This window comes from Struthio camelus, chromosome 15, assembly GCF_040807025.1.
Source record: "Struthio camelus isolate bStrCam1 chromosome 15, bStrCam1.hap1, whole genome shotgun sequence".
NCBI lineage: Eukaryota > Metazoa > Chordata > Aves > Struthioniformes > Struthionidae > Struthio > Struthio camelus.
The window spans coordinates 16,671,554-16,699,333 of record NC_090956.1 but is presented as its reverse complement, the minus strand read 5'-3'; the positions used below and the strand labels follow the sequence as shown (position 1 = coordinate 16,699,333).

Genomic DNA, 27,780 nt, shown 5'->3' with positions numbered 1-27,780 from the left:
GCACGCTGGGGACACTTTTATTCACCCCCGTAAAAGCTGGAAATGAGTATATAGACTTTAGAAGACCTTGACTGGGTTCACAGGCTTTGTATTTAATCAGAATACATACACACATTGACAAAGAACTTTGTCTTCATTTCTGCACTTCATTTCTTTGACTCTAGGCGCAACTCTATGAATTATGCAAGAGGCAACGTGTCCCCTTGGAATTTTGGGCATATATATACATATTAGGCCAGTTCTTCAACTAGCAGAAACTCGTGAAGCTACGTGGGTTACAGTGCAGCTGCGCTAATTTGAGAATCTGGCCTAAGTATTTTGTGCTGCTTCCTTTTATTGTCCCTAAAATTGACAAACATCTTTCAAACTATTTGCTTAAAAGCATTAACTCATAACCAGTGTTCTCAGTAAGGAGATGGTATTCATAAAATCATTTACTTTGGAAGGAATCTCTACGTGCTAACTTCGAAGTAGGGTCACGTTGCTCAGGGCCTTGCCCAACTGAACTCTGAAAATCCCCAAGCATGGGTATGGCCAAGCCTCTCTGAGCTCCCTTTTCCAGACCGCCTCTCACCAGTTTGGCTCCAGGGATGCTATGGGAGATGATGTCAAAAGCTTTGCTAAAGCCAAGTAATATTCACTGCCCTCTTAGTGTCCAGAGGGCTGGTGATTTTGCCATTGAAGGCAGTCTGATTGGTTCAGCATGGTTTGCCTGAGGTGAATCTGTTCTGGCTGTTCCTTCTCATCATCTTGTCCTTCATGTGCCCAGAAGTGGCTTCACGCAGTCTTCGTCTCCCGTGGGCTCCGCTGCTAGACATAGTGATGTGGGAGGTCCGAGAGCAGACCTTGCCAGTAAAAACTGAGACAAAGAGCCTCAGTATTTTCACTAAGAGACAACTTTGGGGACTGTATTACATAGTATAAAAAGAGCATTCATGTCATTTGCTGGTTTAACTGTCATCGTTTTCATTGATGGCCTGCCTGTCTTGGCTTACGATTCTTGGGATTGTTGCTGCTCGGGTGTTTGCACACAGCTTCTGTTTTCTAAATGGGGGCTGCTCTCGTTGGTTAGGTTATTCTGGAGAGACGGTGGTGCAAACCTCAAGGAAACAAGAGGTAATTTTCAGTACAGCTAATAGTTGTCCTTTGTGCGCTGGCATTCTGCTAATCAGCTTTGCTTGCTACCTGGTTTCCAGAGCAACCATGGAGGCAGAGGAGGTGAGGGCACAGGGAGGCTATTGAAATTCATTAAACTCCTGAAAGTTTCCAGAGATGGGGACTTCCTTGGAGCTCTGAGCCACAGTTCAGTGTTAATGGAGTTACTGGGTTAAGCTCGTCATCATGTTTGACCTCCTGTTTAGGAGCCTGATGATGTGTGAAAGCCTTGCTGTCAAAGAGGAGTGATAGTGATGCAATTTTAGGGGCTAATGATTCTGCTGACCTAATGTCCTCGTGCAGCTGCTTTCTATTACTGTCGCTTAACTGGGACATGGTAGGCTCAAGGGACTGACTTTATATAATGAGCTAGCAACGCAATTATGGCAGCTATTGCAGGACATTGGATCTAAATCTGTCTCCTTTTTGGCTTCATCATCTATTTTTATATTATCCTGGCATAATGTGGACATTCCAAAAAATTTGAGTTTATTGCTCATAGGTGAAATGAATAGCACTAACAGTGCTGCTTAGCAGAGCTTCTAAAAGAAATGTTTCAAAGGTGGCTTTTTGTATTCTTCTCTCACCTGAGTACTGTATAACATAACAAGATAGTTGATGTGTGAAAAATTTGCCAGACCCCTTTGTGTCTGTGTTTACAATCTAGTTAATTTTCTTCTTGCTAAGTTAAGAAAGCAAGCAGAGAGCATCAGTGTAATTTCCCCCAGAACCCATGTAAAAGCTCCAGCGGCTCCACAGTTTGCTTAAGAACGTATTGTTTTCCCAAAATTGTAGATACAGCTTATTGCAGTCGTGCTTTGTATTTTTCATAAACTTCTGCCATCTAAAAAGTAGGAAGTCCTGGTGTGGGTTAAATTATGGGAATTGCAAAGATTATCTAAGGTTCTAGTGCGTTGGTGTATATAGATATTTTGCTGAAAGTACAAAAAATTAGATTTAGTTTCAAAGGGACAGCTAATTGAAGATAAAAACATCTTTACTGATAACAAAAACTTCATACCTTTTATGGTCAATGAGCTGCCATATGCTCTCATTACCTGCAGGAATAGTGGGATTTATGCCCACCGTTAAAAAGGAACAATTTTGCAAGTTCTGTCCAGTGCAGGTTTCTCTGTAATTGCAGTTTACTAGTTCAGTTCAAATTTCAAAGAAAAAAGCACATCTTTTTCTAAATTGTTTGCAATAGGCACTCAAATATGCAGCATATTTCATGAAGAATATGGTATATGTAAAAAAAAAAGATAAAAGCAAATGTTTGGAGGCTTGTTTTCCATTCATTTATTTTGCAGAGTTTAGTGAGATTACCCTACAGAAGTAATAAAACATATTAGAAATGAAAAAAGACTTCGTGCATGAGGTGGATTACCCATAACTACTCCATGTCTTTCACGTGCTGATTTATATAGTGAATTTAGTCGAAAGATCGTAAACACTTATCCAATATTAACTGAGCATCATAAATACTATTACAAAGTAGTTGAAGGAACACATATTTTTCACTGGTTACTAAAATGATTGCCCATATACTTACTGGGTTTCCATAAATATGGAATAATCTAATGCCGTTTTCCGTAGGAGCAAGTAAAATGAGCAAACTTTAATTAAAGATACATATCTATGAAACTTGAGTCTTGATTTCACCTGTTATCCATTCAGCATATTCCAGGCGTGTGTGTCTTCAACATATTGGATTTTTAATGGGCACTCGTGTGTGACAGTCGTAGATAGACTATTACCTTTAGGGGGGAGGAAGATGCAGGGAGGTGGCTCCGCCGCATCTTCAGGGAACTTCTTGAGTGTGGCGTCGGGAGCGACTGCGGGCCGGCTTGTGCCACCCCCGCGCTGTCGGTGGGGCTGGGACAGGGGCGGTTTTAATTCAGGTGGGTTCCCGGTCCCGTTTATGGTATGTCCACAGAAGCACTTGCTCGAGCAGAGGAACCGCTTGGGGACAAGGAGGGAGGAGAGAGCGTGGAGTGATGGGTAAATGGCTAAGGGCAGGGGGAGGGTGGGACAGCTGCCTCAGCAGGTGGGCTGGTGTACGATACCACGAAACGTCTGTGAGCTTGTGGCCTGAAGGACGGCCTGGGCACCGGCTGGCTGGCTGCAGAGCCCAACAGGCCGCTGCGGGGTGACCCTGAGGGCTCGAGCGGGCCCTGAGCAGCCTCCCCGGCCCCGTCACTGCTCTGGGCCCACCCCGGCGGCGTGGGCTGTGCTGCGGGGCACCTGGCCCGTCCCCAGCCGGCTCTGCTGGGCGCGGGGCCGTCACTGGGCCCGGCTGTGCCGCCCTGCTCTGGCCTGGCAGGGCGGCGTCCGCCCGTCTGCCCACCCACCCGCGGCCCCCTCCACCCTGAGCCCGGTGGGAGCCGCTGCGGCGGGCCCCGGGCAGGCCCCCCAGGCAGCCGGCGCCAGCGGGCCGCCCAGGTCCCCAAAACGCCTCTAGGCATCCGCAGGGGAAGGCTGGTGACTCGTTCTTAGCTGTGTGAGTCTCTGCCTTGGCTGAAGCTGTGCCTGAATTTAATTCCATGCTAGAAAAATCTGTCTGGGTTTGCCTGTCAGGCTTTAACAGTGCTGGCCAGTTCGGCATGCGCGTATGTACGTAGGTGTTTAACTAGCTTGCTTAATTTACAAATGACTTTTTAAGATTAAGGTTCAGCTTTTCAAAATATGTTTATTTTCAGTGTCCTGGTCCACTTGAGGCTGCACAAAAATTTCTCATTCCCACAGACTGTCAGTTTGGCCTGCTTTCTTCTCATCGTGAAGGAAGGAGTGGCTTTAAAAAGACATCTTGGAGTCTTCTCAGGCCGTTAAATAGATCCAGGTCTGGAATTGGAACAGTTTTCGTTCAAAGTTTTGTCCCCATGGAAGAGGGGGGGAAAAAAGGAAAACTGTTGTTAAATAGCTTTAGTGATTAGCAGCTCTCTTTTTCTGTCGTTGGTTAATGTAATGGCAAGGACGTGGATAAAAGACAAACCTGCAGGAGTTAACCTCTTCGGATCGAGTCTCCGCTGCTGATGCTCAGCCCCTGGCAGCTGGTAAGGATCAGATTTGTAACCAGAGGTTTAGGCTTTTTTGGTAGCCTAAGGAATTTGGATGTAAAGCTTACCTTTATTATGCTGTGCATCATCACTTTTAGAAAACATGAAGGAGATAAATGAAAACTAATGAATCATGACTGACTTAGCAAGAAGGGGACATCTTTTGCCCACATATTTTTGTACACTTTTGATGAAGGAAATATTTAAATGTGTTAAAAAGATAATTAAGATATATGCCTGTTTTCATCGGGATTACTTCACTAAATTTGGCTAGCTGCATTAGCTTCATGTTTCATAGGCATAGTGCTTTAGGAAGTAAAGTATTGCAATATATTTTTGCTTACTTTTTAATTTTAGCAATACTGAATTAAATTGCCAGACATTTACGTTACAATATTAGTAAAGGAGTCAGTCTGGTTTTTTTTTCCTCTCGCACTGCTATCGCTTATCACAATGAAGCGGTGACGTTCAGGTAACTGCACGTGTCGTGGAGCGCAGAAACGGTGAGGAAAGCTCAGCATAAGGCTGGTTTCTCCATCCACCTGTCACAAAATAGCTCCAACCACTCAAATGCTGTTCAAGAGCAAGGATGAAATGACTGTGAATCACAGTCGGAAATATGTTCTGAACCTTGAGGAGCCACACAAGGGACTGCTCCAAGGGAGCAGCTGAACAAGGGAGAAACCTGTGGGCAATAAATCTTACATATCTGTCACAACCTGCGGGTGAATTCACAAATTAATAAAAGGCTGCAGCCCAGCGATTATCAGATGATGATTTTTAAACCTTCCTAGCCTCGGTGAGACAAACCTTAAAAGTAGTATTTCACGTTTGTTCAGATAAATACCCAAGCTATTCATACAACCTTGTCAAATGTCTGCCCTTGATCTCCTCTGCAGTGCAAATCTTAGTTATCTTGCAAGGGTGTCTGCTGCGGTAGTTCCAGGGCTACTCCAGCAGTGAGGGTACCAGTTAACAAGGAGAAAGAGTGACACAGTCTGTTCCCAAATTGTTTATTGCTCAGGTATTTTTGCTTCTCTAAGTAATGAAACTCTGTCTCTAAAAAGACATAGAACTTTGAGTCGCAACTCACTGTTTCTGACTTTCCTGCCTTTCAGGGCAGAGTTTTAATGAGACATGACCTGCCTGTTTAGCCATATGTTCCACTTCCACTGCTCCACGTGTTCATACTTTAAAGTCATACTTTGTGGCATCACTCATGTTTCTTGTCTTTTAACAGCCCCCCAAAAAGGTGAGCTGTAGCTCACATTCATCAAAAGCTGTATTCCAATAAAATTACTTTCAAGAACATCTGTCATCTGTCTGTTGAAGGAAACGGCTCTCAGGTCACTTTGCTAACATCGGTGATGGGAGAAAAGACATAAAAGCAATTCCAGCTATTATCTTGTCATTGCCAATTCCAGTCTTGTTAACTTTTTTTTCTGGGTGTTTTTTTTCTTCATCGTCAAAATCCTCTTTGACTAATGTTCCAAAAGGATTTCTAAAGTCTGAAGGATGGGAGATAGTTCTCTTAAGCTTGTTGTAAATATTTATTTGCAGCATTTTCTTAAATCCTTTACTGGAAATAGATGAAAATGTTTATAGTTGGGCACAGAGAAGGCGCTCACTGAACTGAAGGACCTTTCAGTTAGTGTTTTTGAAGTGCAGTGCATGTGCAGTGCCTTATGTGAGTTATAAACGATGTTAGCTAAACATAGGAACACGCAGTCAAGGGCTTCCATGCAAGGGCATGCATTTTCTTTCCTGGAGTAGGACTGAAGTTGCTCCTGTCCCATTCCATGCAAACTAGGAAGGTGAAAAGAAATTAAGAGGCGAAAACTGTGCTTTCTTAAATGCAGCATTCAGGTGAGAAGCTGCAAGAACTAAAAAGAACACATTTTCTCTAGAAGTCAGTAACAAAGAAAAAGTGCTTCACGTGGTTTTGATCAGGTAGGACGGATTTTTGTTCCGTGAAAAGGTTACTGACTTACAGGCAAGTGATATTTCGGAGTCCTGGAGTATTACATGTCCCTTTAAATTTTTTTCTGCTTTCTTTTCTACTTTTCTTCTCCTTCTTTTTTAGCAAGGTATTTCATACATATTTCATACAAGAATGACATTAAATGAGCCTTCCGGTTTCACGTTTCAGGAGCTTTCTTTCAAGGAGCTTCCCATTCATTTCTCTGTGGTGAGGCATTGACTTGAGGTATCTGACATATAGCAGTGATTAGGTTACAGTTTCAGAATGGCAGATTGTATCCTTTAGGTAATGCTGGAGAATAGGAACTGTGCATGCACCCTTGGTCAGGCATCCCAAGATAAGTCCTTTTTAAATGCTAAAAAGGATAAAGGCATTTAAAAATACTGTTTAACATATTTGCAGTGTTATCACTATATCTACGTTTTCCTCAATATTCATGGGATTTCCTGTATGGCGAATGGGAAGTTCTGAAGTGAGTGCAACTGTCACGAGCAGCAACAAAAAAAGCCATTTTAAGGGTGTTTTATGTCACTCATGTATAGCTTCTAGCACAAAACGTGGAAATTGCAGCTTCCCTGGGAGAGCAACTTAAGACTGGGTTTTTAGTGTCTCAGAGGGTTTGTCGTTTGAGAAGGACAGGAGTTCCTCACCTAAGCTGTGATTTCTCTTGATGAAATTGCTGTGTTCTTAACTAGTAAGTAAAAAGTCAGGGACACAGCAAGAGAGGCTGAAAGAATGTTATACTTAATACAAATCATAGGTGAGAACCATCAGCTATTGCAGTTGTGACAAGCTACACAGGAAGCTCCCAGCCTTATAAAGTAAGATCTACTAGTTGTGCCTGTAGATCCACGCTGTCTACACTCCCATTCTCTCTCTCTTCTCCTCCCCATGACTTGTTCGCCTCCCATACCAACCTGTAACAATTAGCAAGACCATGCTAGAAACCAAGGAGAAAGAGGGGGGAAAGGCCGGTGGGGGGAGGGGGGGAAGAGAGGAGGGAGAAACTTCACAATGTTATTTTAGATAAAGGAAGATGGTTAAAAGTGTAATAATCCAAGCCCATAGCTGCCAAAAAATTGAAAGATCTGTTCCAGCTAGTCTTTGGTATTATCCAGGTGCTAAATTGAATGAACACTCACGTTATAAGCATTAGTAATATTATAAATTGTAATGAGACTTTGGGATTGTATCTCCCAGTTAGGCTAGAATTCAGGTAACCATTGCTATTCAAGGCATAATTAAAGCACTTCTTGAATCAGGGATTGCCCTGGGTAGGGATGCATAAAGCCTTTTCCTGTTCAGGTGCTTTGGGTAGATGTCTTGGTGGGTATTCTGTTTGGGGAGCAGGATATCTGGCAATATCTTTCCAGGTAATTGAGCAGTCACACTGAGAGATACGGATATGTTTTGCAAAAGCCTACAGTAAAGGATGTCTCCCGAGTTGTTGTTCTTTAGCAGCCATGCACAGCATACTACTCTTGTGTCTTGTTCTTTCAAACGTGACAGGAGATACAGCTGGTAGTCTAGAAACTATACGTTTCAGGAACTGGAAGAAAACAAAAACCAAAAGGGATCAGTCATACAAATAGAATGGTAATTCTCTGCAGTAAGATAAGTTTTAATAAAGTTTTTTGTTTAAGTTTTAGATAATCCACAGCTCTTCACAGTCTTAACAACAGTCAGCTCATTAATTTCATGTGTGTTATTTGACCTATAATATTGAATTAATGTGTTTTACCATTATTAATTAAACATTAGCTTGAGGAATGTCATTATTTTAAATAGAAACACTCCATCTCTGTCTCCCGTTATATAGCGATGAGTATACTGTTATAGATCATAGTCCTTCTGATATGAGAATCGTTTTACAGAGTTTTCAGAAATATCTCGGGATATGTTCATACTGTTAGGCCCAGCCTAAATAAAGTACAGCTTTCTCAGTTATGTAGCTAGGCCAGGTGCAGTATTTCCGTAACATAACTCTGTTGGTATCTCTGTATCTGGTATTTCATTTGATAATTTTTCTTTAGTATGCTTGGCTTAAAAGTGTGCTAATGAAATCTGATAAAAACGTAAAGCTAGGAGGAATTGCTAATACAGAAGAGCCTGGAATATTATTCCGATCTGCTAGACCATCCGTCTCTTCCTGGATAAAAGAAGTGAATTAATGTTAGTAATACCAAATAAAAGGTCATACTTCTAGGGACTAACGAGAATTTCAACTGCTGAACAAGGATTTATCCGACAACAACTCGAAGAAGAAAGATCTGGGTATAATAATTGCCCATGAGACGACTATAAAGCAACAAGCAGATATAGCTGTGTAAAAGATAAATATGATTTTAGGCTCTATAAGGTAAATTATTAAAATAGAGGATTATTCAATTATATTGCAAGGCATTAGAGAGGCCTTGATTGGAACAGTCACATTGATTGCATATTTGATGGAAAGAGATAGGTGTCTCGGGAAGATGGTTTGGAGCAGGATTTGTGAGCTTGAGGAGACTCAGCTTTGAAGTCTGATGTTGAAGTTAAAAGATTGAAGTTGTTTTGAGTGTATCCTCTGCAATGTATGTACTTAGTCCTTTGCCTTCAAGGGAGATGAATTAAGATACAGTAAATAGGGAGAGACTCTGCTGGGTGAGCAGAGGGGACACTAGCAGTTTGACATGTTTAGCCGAGTGGAGTGACACGGGAGAATGGATGTGCTGACTGTCAGTAAGCAGGAAACAGCTGCTAATGGTAAAGAATCCATAGGAAGAACATTACAAAAATTGTTATAAATTATTTGTAAAATAAATGGGATTGAAATAAGAAGGCAGGTTCTGCTTGTGTGCGAGATGAAATTTTTGAACAGCCTTAAAAAAATCTTACTAGTGACAACAGGTATACCATGCAAATAGAGCTGAATCAGTTTTTGGATCAGGTTAAATTAAATAACTGTGACGGTAGGCACCTTGTTGTGATGGGACAGGAGTTCATTTCCATTCCTAAATGCCTTTGACATCCATTTTTCATGAATCCGTGGATGTTCTCCATTGAACAGCTGCTTAGCATTCAAATTTCCTTTTTTTGCTGTGCACACTTCCTGGGTCATGTTCAATAAGGTCTGGGCTCTCTTTTCCCTGCCCACGAACTAAATCCTGCTTGTTGTCCTTGTCACTCCCTCTCCTGCTCCCAAAAACTGGAGAGAAATGATGATATGGTTGAAAATTGTTTATTAACACCAATGTTAAAAATATATGTGTATAATGTTATCATGTAGTTAGAATTAAACCTAGGCGGCAATCTTATGTTTCTGAGGGGAGTAAGAGCTTTTTCAACACAGCAGAGTTGTGACAATATTGTGATGTGAAATTTTAACAAAGGTTCCTGTTTGTTTTGGATTATCCTCAGCTGTTCACAGTATAACGGTGGTCAACTCATTAATTTTGTGTGTATCTGGCACATAATAATAAATTATATTTGTGCATATTTTAAGTGTTTAAGAGTTAAAGTTAGTAGAAATGACAATGATGTCTGTCGCTTGCACTCAATTTTACATAACCTTATGATAGTAAAGTACTTTGTTTCTCTTTACCTTGAGCCACCTCACCGTAGCTGAGAGTAATTAAAGTCCCTGACTTAAAGAGGGAAATTGCTGCTGCAAAGTCATGGCTGTTTGGCATATGTGTTTGCACAAAGTGCAGCCTTGGTTGCTGTAAGTCAGAATGAATTTCAGCAAAGAAGCTGAGAGTTGGATGGTCCTGGGAAGAGACTACGATACCCAGAGAGAAGCTGGAGAATCTTCCTGGTTGCCTGGAGTATGTTTCTCGACCTCGCTGCTGCCTGCATCCCCACCAAACTTAGGCAGCTTTATTTTAAAGTGTATGCTGAAATTGTTTTGATGTGTTAGAACAGCAGATTACTCTTCGTATTACTCTTCGTTTCTGTCTAAGAACCAATTAAAAATAGGTCAAAATGTAGAATCTTTTCCCAGTCTTGTTTTGGTGCATTTCTTTAATCAGAAATATTACTATTGTTTTAATTTTTTTTTTTTAACCTGTTGTTGCCTTTGGATGAGCATGAGAGGTACATAGTTACATCACAGCATAAGAGGGAAAGAAAGTTCTCTTCACTTTCATTCATTCAAACGATAACTTCTGAGGTCAGTTACCTCAAAAGCCGATTAATATATTACTGCTTTGTTGAATCGATACTAATGCGTTTTTCGTATAATTTGCAGGTTTTGACAACACTGGCTGCCAGCAGAACTGAGGTAGGAAATTCTGTCTTATACTGGTGGTATGCTTCTGTATTTTTGTTAAAATGATTCAAACTGCATTTTAAATAGCTGTCTGTTTTCATATGGGGGTTAGCTTTTTTTATGGACTTTGGCTGAAGAATTTAAGTGACTTGACTCGGGCGCTTGTGCTGCTTCTAGTATTTAATGAGCCAGTTTCTGGAGTTCTTTTATGGTTTCAATAACGATTAAGCTGATAAAGTCCTTCTAGAAAAGGTTTATCTTCAGGTAAGTCTTTCAGAAGATTTCCACAGCATTGAAACCACACGGTTTAGAGCTTGGTAAGCATGTGTTATGATTTCCCGTGACTCGTGACATATGTGATGTGAGCTATTTGAAAGCAATGGGGCAGGAGAGCGAAATTTTATTGTGTGACAGGATTCTACTAGCTGAATTTCTGCTAAATTCTGCAACAGCGTTGCTTGTATGTTGCCTGCATTGGATGCTTTACGTTGCTATAGTTTAAACCGATCTTTTTATATTCATATTTAATTTATCAACTTTTCTACTAATGGGACCGATTGAATTCTCTACTACTGTACTCCTTGAAGCAAAACTGCGTTGCATAGGATGTGTGGGTTCTCGATATCTTAAATTTGAATTAAAACATCTGTAATTTATTACGGTAGCTACTAATATTTTGAAAGAACACGTTGATTCACGGACCATATAGAGCATTCAGAGAAGTTCTGTTATAAGAAGATCTGTAATTGAATTTGAATGGGAGAGAGTTCCTAGCAAAATACTTTGTCATTCATGAGTTTATGAAAATGTTTTTCTTATTGCCTATGCCCATGCTACAGAATCAGTGTTTTGTTGATCTTCATTTCCGACGCTAAAGACACGTTCATAGAAATACTGGCGTGTCAGACTAAATACCAGTTTTTGGCCAAAGAATATGGAAGCCTCTACGAATTTGCCCGCTAGCGTTTTCAAGTGGTGCTTTTGTTCTCTTTGACTTGCATCCATGAGAGGCATTTGGTAGTGATTCTTCTGTAACAGACAGGCCGAAAGCAGGCTCTGATGCAAGTTATGAAAACTTTGTTGAATGAAATAATTACTGAAACCTGTTTAGCAGCCGTATTACAAGTACATGTTCATGTTCAGGTGCTTGCTCTCCAGTAATGCATTTAGTGGGTATTTTAGATGATGTTAATGTGCTTAACAATATTCTTAAGGGGGAAAATATTACAGTTATTGGAGTTTATTTTGGATAACTGATTGCTCTAAATTGAAAATAAATAGGAATCCTTTGTGACCACTACCTTCTGTGTTACACTGCATTTGTCTCTTTTCAGCATTGCTGTTGAATAACAGTCACTGCGCGTTTAGTAACTGACTGATATTTTTATTCTGTGCACAGTTACTGACTCATTTAAATGTAATGTCAATTGGAAACTCAGAGTGTTTCTATATGAAACGGTTCTCAGACTCACAGTAGGAAATTTGTGATGTTCTCCAAAGCTAATGTTTTAACTATAACAAAATGTCTAGGTGACTCCAACTGCTGTAGTCAGATAAATTTTTAATATGAACCTTTGGTAAATTAAATTGCATTATTAAAGAGAATAGATAAAAACTGTGCTAGTTACTTTAAAGAACAAAGACACAGGTCCACTTGCATACTGTGAAAGAATGACATAATTTAATTCATTTATATTTAGATTAAGACTACCATATTCAGCGCTTAATCCTGCTGGTCTGATTCAGTTGCATACTTGATTCATCTGAAGGCGTCTCAGGGGTAGGATTTGGACCTATTTTTTCACTGCTTTAAATGCCTGTTTTTTTTATATCGCTAGGATGCGAGCGATGATAAATAGTCACATTCCGTTTCTTGTTCTGTATTTTGGATGGGAGCTAGGTTTGTTGCTCTGTTGGTACTACTGATAACTTTATTCCCTAAAAAGGATGTTTTTTTCATTTTTTTGGTAAATTATTGTCATATAACATGGATTTTTTTTTCTTTTGTGTGTATACAATTCCAGAAACATTACAAGTTTGAGCTGTTCAGTTGCGTTGATTCATTGGTCAGTACTTTCATCATTTAAAAATCTTAAGGGAGGTAACGCGTTGGGTTGTTCTTTGAAAATACTTTATCAACTGTCCTTTCTGTGCTTTAACCTGGGGACCAGCTGAGTTAGTGGGCACGAACCTATACAAACTTATCATTGAACACTGTTTCCCATTCTTGAAAGTACTTGGAAGAAATCCCGAAGTTCATTCTTGTTCAAGAAACTGCTTATTTTGTCAAAAAGCATAATTAAGTGCTTTCCTGAATCAGGTCAATAGTGCTGGTTTTACATAGTCTTAATGCATTCAGTGGAATAACTCACAGGAATAATAACTAAAAAGAGTAATAAGTATACAGAATTTGGTGTTGAAAGCTTGAGTTAGAGACAATTTTCAACTTGAGGGAAACATCCCCCCTGACATAATTGCAAAATTCCCTGGATTTCTCCCTGGGAGCTTCATAGCAGCCTGCATACTGTGCATAAGATACTAGGGTTTTGGTATAATTTAATGAGGATGATGGGTCTTGGATATCTGTACGGATGACACACAGACATTTCGTGAAGTTTGAGAATAGCAATCTGCTTTTTTGCCTGGTTTTTATTTTATTTTAAATTCCTTGTTCTTCATGAAGAGCACTCAGGAAGATACCAAAGACACTAGTTGCATTTTGGCTTTCCTTTCTGTTATGTCTTAACTCATTTGAACTCCTCAGTTCTTCATTACTGGATAGTGCTTGTGTCACAGGATCTCAAGTCTGCTTTAAAAAAAAAAAAAAAAGAAATGTTTGGTTTCAAATTTCGCTTTCTAAAATCTGTTGTTAGAACTATTTGCTTGTTCTTAAACTGTTGATCCAAATAGTCTTGAAGTTTGTTTATTCCCCTTTTATTCCCTAGTAGATGTAGCTGTGTTCCCTTACTGAATTTTATGTGAAGCCTGAACAAAAATATAGCATGTTTCTATTGCTATTGAACATTTTAAGAAGGTGCAAACAAGATTTTTTCCAAAGGCTGGTTGCCACATACCAACTGTAGAGAAACGATTGCATCTAGAAAAGGCTGTCCAGTAATCCAGAGACCTTTCTTCTGTATTTTAACACAAAGGGACAACAAATAGTGACAGTCAACACCGCAGGCAGTGAAGCCTTCCATGAATAAATGCCAAATCTGCCCACATTGTGTCTTTTAGTGTCCTAGCCTTATAAATATTCAAGTTACAAGAATCTTAGAAAAAAGAATACCTTGTGCAATTTCATCACAAATGACTAAGCTCTCTTGCACAATAAAACAGTTAATAGAGCATGATAATGTCATTACAAAGCAGGCCTCAGAATAGACTCAAATACAGCTATATGCTAGCTAAATAGCCATAACATACGTAGTACTTTACAGTGAAATTTCCACTTTAAGGAATGACTTCTTTCAAGTGTGCAAATTTTGACTCATTAACGTATATGGCACTCCAGTCCTCCTTTGTTAATTTTGAATATATGGTAGTCCATATATTCAAAAGATGCCTCATTCAGCGAACTGTGCGACTTTTCCAGACTGTTGCTCTTTCTAATTAGCTGTGCTGGTGTAGCTAATCTTTGTGCAAGTATGTTCTTATATTGAGTGAATTAAAAAATGTACACTTCCAATGTAATCAAAATAGGAGCACAATTAAGTTTAGTACTTGACTGATCATACTGATAAAGCAGTAGCAAAGACAAGTTTTGGGTGGTATTTAGAGGGGACGAGGTTGTTTATTTTGAAGAAAAAAACATGTGTTGGACTTTTTTTTGTAGGACTCCAATTAACTTGATACGTGGACATTATCTTGTGACTTCAGAGCTCTTTGTACTCATTCAAAAAGGAAAGTCCCAGCAGATCTGGTGTGAATGTCAGTGGCCTTGAGTTTGTGTGCTGAAAATTTGTCTTTTTTGCTCACAACGATGAAAATTTGCACGTTTTGCGGAGTGCTGGTCCTTCCTGCCAGGGCTGTCTGCCTTTTGGATGGATTTCATAACTGTTCTCCTAGGACTAAATAAAATTTTCCTTAGAGGGAGTGTGCCCGCTCTTCTGATTTCTGTTGTTGCTCTGGTCACTCACGGATTATGCTTCTATCTCATAGTGTTGCCTCCAGATTTTCATGCTGTGGTCACTGCAGCTGTGTCTCTGAGATTTTTCCCGATACTGAATCCAACGGTGACAGCTAAGGATGTTTTGGTCAGTAGTTTTTTGAATCAGTGACTTCTAAATACTGCTAGCACAGAATTTGCTCAATTTCCTTTTTCCAGAAATCAAAACCGGAGTTCATGTCTTCTAATGTACAAAGCCTTTATGGTGGCTTTTTGCTTTTGTGTCAAAGAATCTGAATTCAGCACTTGTCTGTTTGTATCTCAGAAAAATCTAAAGGTTCTTCTGATGCTTATACTTTCTTACAATTCTTACAGATCAAATTGTTAAATGTGTACTACTTGCCATATTTGAAGTCCTATCCCTTGTTGTAATAGCAGTAGTTTTCTTGTGATGGCAGTAGATTTATGCCTTTCTTAAAACCGTTGAAGTTAGTGGTGCAAAGCTGGAGTGACATGGCAAAATAATCCCGTCTGTGCATGGGGGAAAGCACCATTTCTGAAACAAATGTCGTTACCCACAAAGAGAACAGAAAGGTGCTTATGCTTCCTTTTTCCTCCCTGCCGTTTGAGTGAACGATGCGGCAAAGTTCAAGGCCATCTTCTTGTGAGAAGTTAGAGGTCATGTCTAAATGGAAATGCAAGTTTAGTATAACTGTGCATTAGCTCTCTGGCTGCTTTTATGTGATTAATGTCAAGGCTGCCCTTTTTTACTCTCGTAAAGAAAAGGCTGCCAATACATCTCAATAAAACGGGAAATCAAAATCAGCTCAAAGCCAATGAGGTCATTAAATCAGAGTGTAAGGAAGACCTCAGAATAGTAAGCAGTAGAATATAGCTCTAAGGACAACAAAACCGTGGCTGATTTATACTGTCAACCACAAAGTCCTTGATTAGCAGGACATGTCATTGTGAAGCCCCCCACTTCCCTTGCATTGAAGGAACGGGTCAGGCCTGGTGAGCCGCGTGTTTCTGAAAAGGCCAAGAAATGTGTTACACTTCGGTTGCCCATTTGCTGTTGTGTGTGTGAGGGGGGCAGTGGAGAAAAACCCTCTGACAGAACTGACACTGTGTTTTTTGTACTCAGAGTGCTCGTGACAAATCATGTATGCTTTTGCTGCTTATGGTGAAAATACGTTTATATGAATGATGTGAGAGATGCAAATGCAAGGTGTCTTACAGTGGATATGGTGTGAAGGCCATTCAGGGCTTTTGTGCTCGCTGATATTATTGTTTGTAGCACAATTACAGCAACGCCTAGAGGCCCTGGTTGGAATCCCACTATTTCCGATTCTGTACAGGCATGTGTTGGATAGTATTTCCAAGGTCTTACACACTTATTTAGGTAAGGCACAAAACGGCTAGGGAGAAAGGGAACCGGCCGTGTAGCAGGTTCACTTGCAGAACCATGTGGTTCCTGTGCTGCACACTGCCAGCTGGACCAGGCGATCTGTTTTTTTCTAGCTTCCCCACCAAAGTGAACTACGTCATTTTTGAAAAGAAGTCAGTAAAAGGCTATATGTAAAATAGAACACACAACTTTCATAGAAAACGTGTGTCTGTTAATATTGTTCTACTATTACTGTTTTGATAAAGATTGCCATGGGCGCTCTTTGTACTAGTCTTATAATTCTTTTTACTCATGGCTGGTTCTCTGATTCATTTCTACAGGGGAGCTATCACAGGAAACTTGCTTCAGGAAAACACAAGTACTTAGTTGGATGCTCTTAGGGTGTATTGCTGGTCTTATGGTAATATGCATGGTCTTATGTAGGTAATAGCACGTCATTCAGTTTTCCTAGCCTCTCTCTGCTACTTTCTCCTCCAAAGGACAGTTGCAAGCACCTAGTCTACCATCACTCCAGTGTGAGTATGTGCTCAGGACACAAGGCATTTTCATTTTTATTTTCAGTGTTTTTCAGAATGAATTCATGGCTTATAGCCTCTCCCTTTTCCGACAGTCAAAACTTCACATCAGCTGAGGCATTTGATTGAACCTCTGCATTGTTATTCTTCGCCAGCAGTATGTTCCCCTTTTCGTACAAGAAGAATGGAGTAAGGCATTGAGTGCTCGTTCTTGATGAGCGATGAAGAATTTGCTGTTAGCATCGGTTTCCTGTATATATCTTCTTAATTTATTTAGAGCAAGAAGATACTTGCATTTTCTTAAGGAGCAGTAGCAATTTCTGTACAAAGGTAGCCTAACACTTTCCATGTAGTAACAATGATGATTATTTTAAGAATTCCCCCAACTTTATAATTTGTAGCAAGAAATTGGAAATTGGCAAGAGGATAACTGTTATGGTGAGATGGTACGTTTTGCTGGAACAGTTGAAATCTCTTCAGTTTTGACCGAGTCATGAGCTGTCCCCAATTGTATATAAACCAGACAGTATTACCATTAAAAAATGATAATTGTAATCACCTGATAATTGATTGCATCATTATGCTACTACTAATATTATTCATCGTTTTAAGTGTAACTTTAAGAATTATATACCACAGTTAATTTTAATTCTCAAGCTTTTAGACCTGAAAAGTTGCAGACAGTATAGACAGTACGGAAGTTTTTTTTATATATATTTACCCTTAAGTAATTTCCACTGTAAAGTATTTCAGAAGCATGTAAGCAGAGTGAGGGTCTGAACTCCCATTGAAAGGTGTCTGTGGCTAGTTCAGTGTCACTTGTAAATCCTGCTGAGCACCTACTGGGTCTTGAGATACCTAATAAACTCTCAGTTGTCAGCGGCTGCCAGTTGCAGCTGTAGCAATTGCTTGGACAAGTTAATATGGAGCTTGCAAGTGTGGCAGAAAAGAGATTCACAGCAGCCCATGCCTGGTAGGTGACCTCTGAGTGGGACTGGAGTGCCTGCCCCTCTAAACTCTTGAAATACCTGCCTTCGTTGAAGGCTGCTAGATTCCCCTCCCACTTTTATTAGCAAAGGCAGAATCCCAAGTACCTTCAATAGTTCAGAAGTTTAACAGCATTTGTTACAAATATTTGTTTAAAAGCGATGCAAAGTGGGTGAGAAGGAATTAAACCGTTTCTTTACTTTTTAACTCAAGTATGAATTTATAGGACTATACCCCTTCAGTGTGAAATCCTCTATGGTAATTTTAAGCTGTTCAGTATAAGAGACAAAGTCTTGCTGTAGCTGCTACTGTAAAGTCTAATTTGCTGTGTGAAATATGAGAGCTATAGTGAAATATGAGCCTAGAGAGCACCTCTTTTGATCTCGAGTAGTCAAAAGGTTGGCATGTATAATGCTTTGAAAATAAATGATGTCAGAACTGTAGGAAGTAATTTATGGTTTGGGGACTACTTTACTGATAGAAGCAGAAGCTTGTAACACTGGAAAGCAAACAGTTCAACATAAGAATATGAATGGAAATTATAAACTTTAATAAAGCAGATTTTTTTTGGATCTTGCAGTACATTACTTCCGACATATTCAGTTGGCTAATAATTTACTGAAACAAGTTATTAAAAAGGGCATGTTATAAAAGCTGTAACTGGAAGCTTAGACTTCATTTCACACCTCTCTAAATATTAAAGTACAAGGCATTAGCTCCTTGATCCGATTTGGCAAAAACTTGGTCATGTGAGTTGTCTTTACTCACATCTGTAGTTGCAGTGACAAAGACCTGGGTCTTGTAAGCTCTTACAAAGGAGTGTTGCTTTATTTCAGCTGTCCCAGTATAAACTGAGGGTGTCACCAAGTTCTTCACAATGCTTTTAGGTGACATTGCAAAATAAAACCATTAATGGTTGTTGACTGTGATCTTTATCATTATTCTTGTGCCGTATAGTGTGTTACGCAGTATTCACGGTTCTCATAGCTGAGAATCCATAATCTACGTACGCTTCAGACTAGGTTCTTTTTTTTTTTTTTTAATATGTTTGCAAAAAACAGAACCATGTCCTTCAAAGATGCACATTCTTACCTAATACAGTCTCTATCTTTGGAAGTGATCTTTCATTAGTTTGCTTAGATTTATTTTAGTTTTAGGGCCTTTATCTTTCCTTTAAGTTCTGTTTTGTAAAGCTTTCTTAGGTTTGTCCTTTTGTCACTCAAGTTCTGCTTGGTCTGTTTGGTTGAGGCGCTCAAGCTGATTGTGGAATATCGGAGTGTGACGTAAGTTTAACTTTTTGTTTGGACTGGTATTTCATGGGACTTTGGAACATGTCCTTTTAAAAAGGAAATGTTCGTATGCAGATCTACACAACTTCTGACAAGATGGGTTAGATAAATATAGATGAGTAATTCTGAACTGGAGTTTTTTTTTTTTTTCCAAACAGTTGGCAGGAGAGAAGAAGGGATGCATTTGGATGACCTGCTTCTCTCTTCCTCATCTGTGACTGAAAAATTAACAGAATCTGTTTGGAGAGGGCTCCTGCAGAGGCTTCTGAAGATACTAGATTTAATGAAGTAATGCCTAGTGTGAGCCATCCTGCATGTCTTTTGTGTATATAAATATATGTATGTATGTGTATATGTCCATATATATATATATATATATACGTATATATATATATTTTTAGAACAGGTCTGTACCTGTGAAAACATGGCTTCAGAACATGTCTCAGCAGTGTTTACCAGTCATTTGTTGGCAGCAGAAGTAAACAGAAACTAGTCTCATTAAAGAACTAGTATCGACTTGAAAGTGCACTTATTGTTTCTGGTTTTTAGGTTACCTCTGTCTCTCCTTTCTAAACGTACGGTTTCACTGCCTGTGGAAGAATCTGAACATGTTTTGATAAGCATTTTAAAGATGCCGCATTAATCACTCTCTTTTCAATCATCTTATTGTGAATTTAGGAGTATCATGCTGTCAGAACTGCGGATGTGTCATATTGATCTTGATGATTAAATCAACCAAAGGAAGCTTGATTTCTGAGGCAAAACTTAATATTCTCAAAGCTAGAATGTCTCCTAAATATTTATAGGCTACAAAAGTTTATCAAGTGCCTTTGTACTGTAATTATTACAGTAAAGGGTGACATTTAGCTCAGATTCTGGTCATATTAATGTGATGTGGTAATATATAAATTCAAGTGTACGTGTTTTCAATCATACACAGAGGTAACTTTTTCCTATCTGGGCAAGGCAAGAAGATAAATGGGCAAAAATGCGTATGTGTTTGAGCGATAAAGTTAGTTTAATGATTCTAGAGGAAAAAATTCCTATGGTACGTAGAGTAGTGACTCGATTGAACAGGACAGAATGATGCAGTTCAATTAATGTGCAAATATGTGTGCACTGAACTTTCATTCCATTTATCACATGGACATGGAAATAGGGTCATTTTTTATCTCCATATTATGTATATGACATCTTAGTTTGCTTCTTGCACGTTGCCATGGGAAAAATAGCAACGTGGCACACCATAGGCAAAAGGAATGGGAGATAAATTCCTAGCTGTCACAAACATCTTTGAGCAGATCCTTGTTTGAAGATAAACCTCTTCCTTCTGCAAGGATTAACATTAAGAAGGTTTCTGTGTGCTCTTCCTATTAAAATAGTATGCATCTTTTGGCCATATGCTGTGAAAAATCATTGGCAACAATGATTTACTGTCATATTTATAAAGTGCATATTAATCTAAGAAAGTGTAATTCATCGAAGAAGCCAAAAGGGAGTTTTAATAGAAAATACATTAGTATTCCTCATTAGTTATTTAAAAGAGAAAGCTAGGCTTTTCAAAGAAAGGCTTTCTGCCATCATAGACCCAGTGGGATTTGTTTTGGGGACTGGTCTCCTGGCAAATATTGCATCGCCCTGGTTATACTTGGGTGGTTGTCGGAGCAGACACGTGTTTTGTGCTGGCCCTTCCCCTCGCTGGGACCCATGCAGGCAGGTTGCGCCAAGCCAGCTATGCTGACTCTTCACTGACTGCAGTCCCCTATAGTCTCTAATAAAGTGGAGTAAAGGATCTGTAATTGATCCACCAATTTTGCCAAAGATTTCGTAGAAGTAGCAGAGCAGTCCATAAAATCTGGCCCTTTCTCTTGACTATTCATTTTTAAAGAGGGTATCAAGGGTGTGGTTGATCAGTCAGTTTATGCACTGAACAATCTACATTGGAAATTCAGTTGTCGGAAGGTGTAATGAATGATGTTGTTTTTTCTTCTTTTTCAGTTATAAAACACAGTTTCCTTCTTTCCCTCTATCCCTATTGTAGAGGCAAGAAAACAGCGTTGCTCTCTGGCTCACACCTCTGATGAGGTGAGGAGCTGGGGAGATGAACAGTTGTACCTGGTCTGGTGTTCCTAGAGTGTGGATCCGCTGCTGCGGGGGGGAACTCCTGCCCAGTCTTACACAGACAGGTTAGAAAAATAGGTGACTAGATTGGAGAGAAGCCTGGAGGAAAGTGGGGAAGCTGAACAAGTAATGGGTGAAACCCACCCCTTCTCCTCAGTACTGATTACTTTGAAGAAGGGTCAACAAGGCAGAGCCAAGGATTTTCCTCTTTCTTCTACCTCCTTCAATCTTGTGTTTTCAGGGATGGCAGAATTAAAATATTCCTGTTGTAGGTGAGGCAACGGTGTGCTTCAGGATACAGGGGAAGTTCTGCATCCTTCATGTTGCAAAAGGGCAAATGAGAGAGGGCAGCCCAGGCTAGCTACTGACTTGCTGAGGCACTTCCCTTCCCCAGCGCTTCCGTATTTCTTTGGCATTGAAGCGGGAGTCCAGTTTAAGGTTTAATAAAGAATTTCCAATTATCTGCCGTCTGAAAGTGGTTTATTTACCGCATAAGATGAATTATTTGCGGAATGATTAAAGTCATTGATTAACCAAAGGATACCCTCGATTTGATTGCGAGTTTTTAATTTGAATTACTAGGCTAAAGTTTTGAGAGTCGTCTTTACAAGGTTTCCATTACAGAACTGACTAACAACAGCTGGTTTGAAAATTACTGTTTCCTGCTGTATTTAATTTTCTCTTTCCTTAGCGTCCTTTGTCCCAAAAGGACACAGTGAGTGTGGCAGTGACGAGGATTTGAAGAAATTCAGAGTAGACTCCAAAGCAGCCAGAGAAGCTCAAAGAGCTCAGTCTTTTAAACTCAGTTACTTTTCTGCAGTCTTTGCATTCAGACTTCAAACGTAACAAGAGCATTTATTTCTCCTAAATTCAGCAAATGCTTATGCTTTAGCTTCTCTGGGAAGACTAAGTACCTCTCCGCTGAACAGCTCTTCACATACCACATGGTTTTTGGAAGAATAAAATTAAAAACATAGCTTTGTGTTTGAGCTGCAGATGATTTATTCTGGCAAATAAGAGAAGGATATCTATAGGTAAACACAGCCGACTACATATTAATAAAGCCACCAATTGGCGAGAGACTCTGGGAGGAAACATCTGTGATGTTTAATGAACTATGACTGCAGCATTACAAACCTGACGTTACAAAACTGCTCTAAATCAAGCCCAAGTACATACGTCATTTAAAGTCCATGTTTTATGTAGTGTGTTATGTTCATTGGTTTAGCTTGTCTTGCATTGACTTAACCCAAGAAGCCAACTTCACGCTGTTTGTAGGTTAGTGTTTAAGCCTACGTTTTGGAAGAGAAATCATAGTGTCAGATTAATGCCTGCCCTAATATTAACAGAAAGCCAAACCAAGCAGGCCAACTAATTTATTCATGTCTCTGTTAAATTTATCAAAAAATACTCAATGACTTATCATATGGAAAATGTATTCAATTATGATTCTTTACTACTCAGTACAGCGTTTTAAAAGTGCATACAGATAAGAAGAGAAGTTATAAAAAAATTCAAGGAGAGTTAGAAGAACTGCGGTAACAAGTGTTTTTAAAGGTAGCTGCAACTGGCAGAAAGGTGCAATAATTTAAATTTAGGCAATAATTTAAATACCAAATTCAAGAAGACATATAGACTAGTCAGATGTGTCATTTATAATTACAGAATCACAGAATCGTTTAGGTTGGAAGGGACCTCTGGAGATCATCTAGTCCAACCTCCCTGCTCAAGCAGGGTCACCTAGAGCATATTGCCCAGGATCACATCCAGACGGGGTTTGAATATCTCCAGGGAAGGAGACTCCACTACCTCTCTGGGCAACCTGTTCCAGTGCTCAGTCACCCTATCAGGAAAGAAGTTTTTTTCTCAGGTTCAGATGGAACTTCCTGTGGTTCAGTTTCTGCCCATTGCCTCTTGTCCTGTTGCTGGGCACCACAGAGAAGAGGCTGGCCTCATCCTCTTGACACTCCCCCTTCAGATACTTGCACATGTTGATGAGATCGCCTCTCAATCTTCTCTTCTCCAGGCTGAACAGGCCCAGCTCTTGCAGTCTTTCTTCATAGGAGAGGTGCTCCAGCCCTCTAATCATCTTTGTAGCCCTCTGCTGGACTCTCTCCAGGAGTGCCATGTCTCTCTTGTACTGGGGAGCCCAGAACTGGACACAGTACTCCAGGTGAGGCCTCCCCAGGGCTGAGGAGAGGGGCAGGATCACCTCCCTCGACCTGCTGGCAACACTCTGCCTAATGCACCCCAGGAGACCATTGGCCTTCTTGGCCACAAGGGCACACTGCTGGCTCATGTTTAACTTGTTGTCCACCAGCACTCCCAGGTCCTTCTCGGCAGAGCTACTTTCCAACAGGTCAACCCCCAGCCTGTACTGGTGAATGGGGTTATTCCTGCCCAGGTGCAGGACCCTGCACTTGCCTTTGTTGAACTTCATGAGGCTCCTCTCCGCCCACCTCTCCAGCCTGTCCAGGTCCCTCTGAATGGCAGCACAGTCTTCTGGTGTGTTAGCCTCTCCCCCCAGTTTAGGATCATCAGCAAACTTGCTGAGGGTGCACTCTGTCCCTTCCTCCAGGTCATCGATGAATACATTGAACAAGACTGGACCCAGGACTGACCCCTGGGGGACACCACTAGCCACAGGCCTCCAGCTTGACTCTGCGCCTTTCACCACAACCCTCTGCGCTCGGCCATCCAGCCAGTTCTCAATCCACCTCACTGTCCACTCGTCTAGCCCACACTTCCTGAGCTTCCCTAGGAGGATGTGATGGGAGACAGTGTCCAAAGCCTTGCTGAAGTCCAGGTAGACGACATCCACTGCTCTCCCCTCATCTACCCAGCCAGTCGTTTCATCATAGAAGGCTATCAGGTTGGTCAAGCATGATTTCCCTTTGGTGAATCCATGCTGACTACTCCTGACCACCTTCTTGTCCTCCAGATGCTTAGTGAGGACCTCCAGGAGGAGCTGTTCCCTCACCTTTCCAGGGATGGAGGGGAGGCTGACAGGCCTGTAGTTTCCTGGCTCCTCCTCCTCGCCCTTTTTGAAGACTGGGGTGACATTGGCTTTCTTCCAGTCCTCAGGCACCTCTCCTGATCTCCAGGACCTTTCAAAGATGATGGAGAGCGGCCTAGCAATAACATCCGCCAGCTCCCTCAGCACTTGTGGGTGCATCCCATCAGGGCCCATGGATTTAGGGATGGCCAGTTTGGACAAAAGATCTCTAACCTGATCCTCCTCCACCAAGGGAGAGTCTTCCTTTCTCCACACTTCCTCTCTTGTCCCCAGGGTCTGGAATTCCTGAGGACTGGCCTTAGCAGTGAAGACTGAAGCAAAGGCAGCATTCAATAACTCTGCCTTCTGTATATCCTTTGTTACCAGGGCACCTGCCCCATTCAGCAGCGGGCCCACGTTTTCCCTAGTCTTCCTAATTGCTAAAAGTGCTTTATGATAGAGAGTATGTGAAAGATTAGCAACTGTATGAGCCATTAATTGAACTGCTTCTCCCACAAAAGATTGGGCGCTTCATTGCTTAGCACCAGTGTGCACCAATTCCTTAATCCCCTGAGCCAGACTGCTATAAATAGTAGGCAGTTTCACATTAGCTTGTGGATGGCAAAACTACATCTAAAAAAGTCTCTGATCTCTTAGATAGTCTCTATATTATCCTTTCCTTCCTCCTCTTAACCCTGTCATCTTTGCATTGTCACTCTCAGCCCTCCCAGGACTCTATTAGCACATATATCACTGGCTGAAAAAAGACGTCTGTCACTATAGCAGTAGAGCCTAGGACCATTTGACATAGGAAACATAGCGTGGTAATGGTAATGTGTACGCATATGTGTGTTGTGGAGCTTCAGCAGCACAGTATGGCATAGTTGCTTTTATTGATAAAAATGAAATAGTAAAATTCAGAATTTAATCATGTTATAATAAGTGGTAAAAGGCAATGTGTAGTAGAAAGAGAAAATAAAAAATCACCGTATTTTAACTAATGAACTTGGAAGTGCATGTCCCACGGGCGATACTTGGCCTACTATCTCTTACTATCTACTGTCTCCTTAGAGTAGCAATTGAAAATGATTATTGTCGATCAGGTTCCTCTTCCTAGCTACGTAATAATGAGAGATTTAGGAAGTATTATTTTTTCACAATCTTCTATTTCCATTGTTTTGTTGCAATAGGAAAAAAAAAAAGGCATGCTAATATAATCAACTGTATAAACAACTCAAAGCAGAAAGTTACTGAAATACTTCCTAAGGGTTCCAGCACTGTCATTTTAGTGTAATTAGTTTGCAAGTCTATTAATTAATATCAGAACAAACATCTGACAATTCCTTCTGGTTGATTTGGCATATGCTAATCATGTTCTTTCTCCAGCTCTCGCTGTTCAGTCGCTGTGGCTCTTTTCTGAGGATAACTAAGGCGACTGCTTCTCGGTGACGTTACGTGAGAGCAGCACGGCGTAACTGAGGACCTTTCGCTGTAGAAGATTGAAACTGTCACAGTGAATAGCTAAGCGCTCTGTAGGTTTAGAGTTTAACAGTTTTCCTAGAAGAGTGTTGTGGCAAGAAAGAGGGGGAGAGTTTCTCATAACTAAGAGGTAAATATTTAAAGGAAGAGCTTGAATTCGTGTGGCGAGTCTGTGCTTCTCCCGCTGATGTGATGCGGTGCGGGGCCGGCCCCTCGCAGCCCCGCTGCAGCTGGAAGCAGGCGGGACGGCGTCAGCGGGTCCTTCGATGCCTTCCTTCCGGACATGGGCAACTAAGCTTCATGGGCGTTTTCTCAGCCCAGAGTTTAGACTGAATTTTGAAATGCATTTTTGCACTGTGTGTTTGCATGCGTGCATAATTACCGGAGATAATACGCAGCAATTCCCTGTGCGCAGGCCTGCGGACTGGGCTGCTCGAGTTTGAATAGTGTCCTGTGACCTGACGAGAGGCAGGTGAAATCTCAGCAGCTATTCTGCAACTTATGGATGCAGGATTTGGTATGCAGCTTAATCTCTTAATTCTAGTCAAATGGTATTAAAGCAAATAGGCTTTAGGGAAGATATAATTATGTATATTTATTTGAAATATTACTATATACTTCAAAAATCAAACAGCATACTAAAATGGCTCCAAATGTTTGAAAGCAAACCCAACAACTATATTAGGTTTATCTTAAAAAAATATGGAAAGTTTTTAAGTGACCTGAGATTCGAATTAGATTATCCATTTAATTAATGGCAGTCCAGGCCACGAGACATTTCTGACCTCTTCTCCTAAATGAGTTCTGTTTTTATTGTTTGACCATATGATCCTTCGTTAGAATACTCTCAGCTGCCAAAACAAAAACTGTTAGTAGGGAAGGTTTGGTTTGGGTAAATTTCCCCTTAAAAAAGGTAGTTGTGGAATAGCCAAAATAGAATATTTTCATCCAATCCAAAATTCTTCTTTATTTGGGATACTTTCTAATTTTAAAATTATTTTTATTTTGACTGGGACCAGGCAGAATGGAAGATTTTTTTTCAGAAAAGCTTCAAAGGAGAATTCCAGTCTAAATACTAAAGAATGTATGATCAGTGGCTTGGTAACTGGAAGTCTTTACTTCTTGTGTTGGTACTGAAGTGAGATCAAGCATGTTATCAGAAGGGCACTCTTAGACTTTGTTGCCCCAAGTTTCCTTTTATGTTTGCAAAATGCTCACTCATGTTTGCTCCAGTTCAAGCAGTTGTGAATTTTAAAATGGAAAACGATATAGTGTTATTTTGAACTTGAGGAGTGTATACATTTTCAAGATAGGTGCAGGTGCTTGCGCATAGACATATACCTAAGCTTTTTTAGACAGCTGATCAAGTTGGAAATTACTGTGCCACGGATCACAGTAGTAAATCTGGAAACTGGTAATACTGTAAAATATTTAAAGCAATTAAAGAACCTCTCTGTGGCCCCAGCCATAGAAACAAGGCTTTGAGCAGTCAGCTTTGCTAGATGAATTTTCTGCTTTCGCGTTCTTGAGTGGGAGCTCTTCAGAAGAGTTTCTGTTCCTGCAAAGCATGCTCTGTGTTTAAAAACAAACAAACAGACCCAAACCAAATGCAATTATATAAGAGTGTCCATGTCTGGTTAATGGCAAAGTTTTAATGACAGGCTGCCCACTACTTCAGCTGTACGCGCGCTACGTTCTGATTGTACCCTCCTGACTGACCGCCGGATATTAGAGGTTCATCAAAGACTCGTGTGCTCTTGAGCAGGGGCGATGATGAGGAAATTTGAAGTATTTGGTTTATGTCTCGAAAATCCTAAAAAAACAAACAAACAAAAACCCCTATTTCCATTTATGAAACATTGTGAAGTGAAGACATATGATTGCACCCTGATTAAAAGTAACTACAAGCATCTTTAATTAGCTCCTGATTAGCTCCTGATCTCATGAGTTTAGGAGAATGTTCTATTTTAAATGATCTAAGATGAAAAATGAGTATTTTTTGAATATTTCCTTAGTGAACAAGAATTTTCTTTCATGCTTTTCTAGTGTTTAAAAATGAAGAACCCTGAAACAATAAAACAAAAAACCCAAGCCAAGAAAAGAGATAAAAAGCCCCTAGGAGCTTTATTGTCATCTTTCCTGTAACTGATTTTGAACATTGGATTTTCATGGAAAGGTAACCATTTACTTTCTACATGAGTTGCTGTGATAAGAATTTATTACAGGACCTCAGGGAAATGTTGTTACATCTATTAAAAAAAAAGTTACCATTAATTTTGTGGAATTAGAACATCAATTTAGTTTGGCCTCCTTTAATTGATGTTAGGTAGCTTGGGAACTGATGTCCTCACTTTGTAAATGCACTTAATCACTTCTTGCTGCAAAACCTTGAACGTAATTTTTCCAATCAGAGCTGACAATTCTAGGGTTAAAGCTC

At 40.3% G+C, this 27,780-nt stretch overlaps 1 protein-coding gene across 15 annotated transcripts in view; it reads left to right on the top strand.

Annotated features, from left to right (window-relative positions):
* The window catches only part of RBFOX1 (RNA binding fox-1 homolog 1), a 1,498,714-nt gene that overhangs the window by 420,903 nt on the left and 1,050,031 nt on the right, over positions 1–27,780 (top strand). For 14 of the 15 annotated variants that reach the window (XM_068908988.1, XM_068909002.1, XM_068908998.1 and 11 more), the window contains one exon: positions 10,421–10,453. In XM_068908988.1, coding sequence (XP_068765089.1) covers positions 10,421–10,453 — 33 coding nt within the window. Of the gene's footprint in view, positions 1–4,172; positions 4,209–10,420; positions 10,454–27,780 lie in introns of those variants that run through there. The other variant, XM_068909003.1, reaches the window with a different exon arrangement.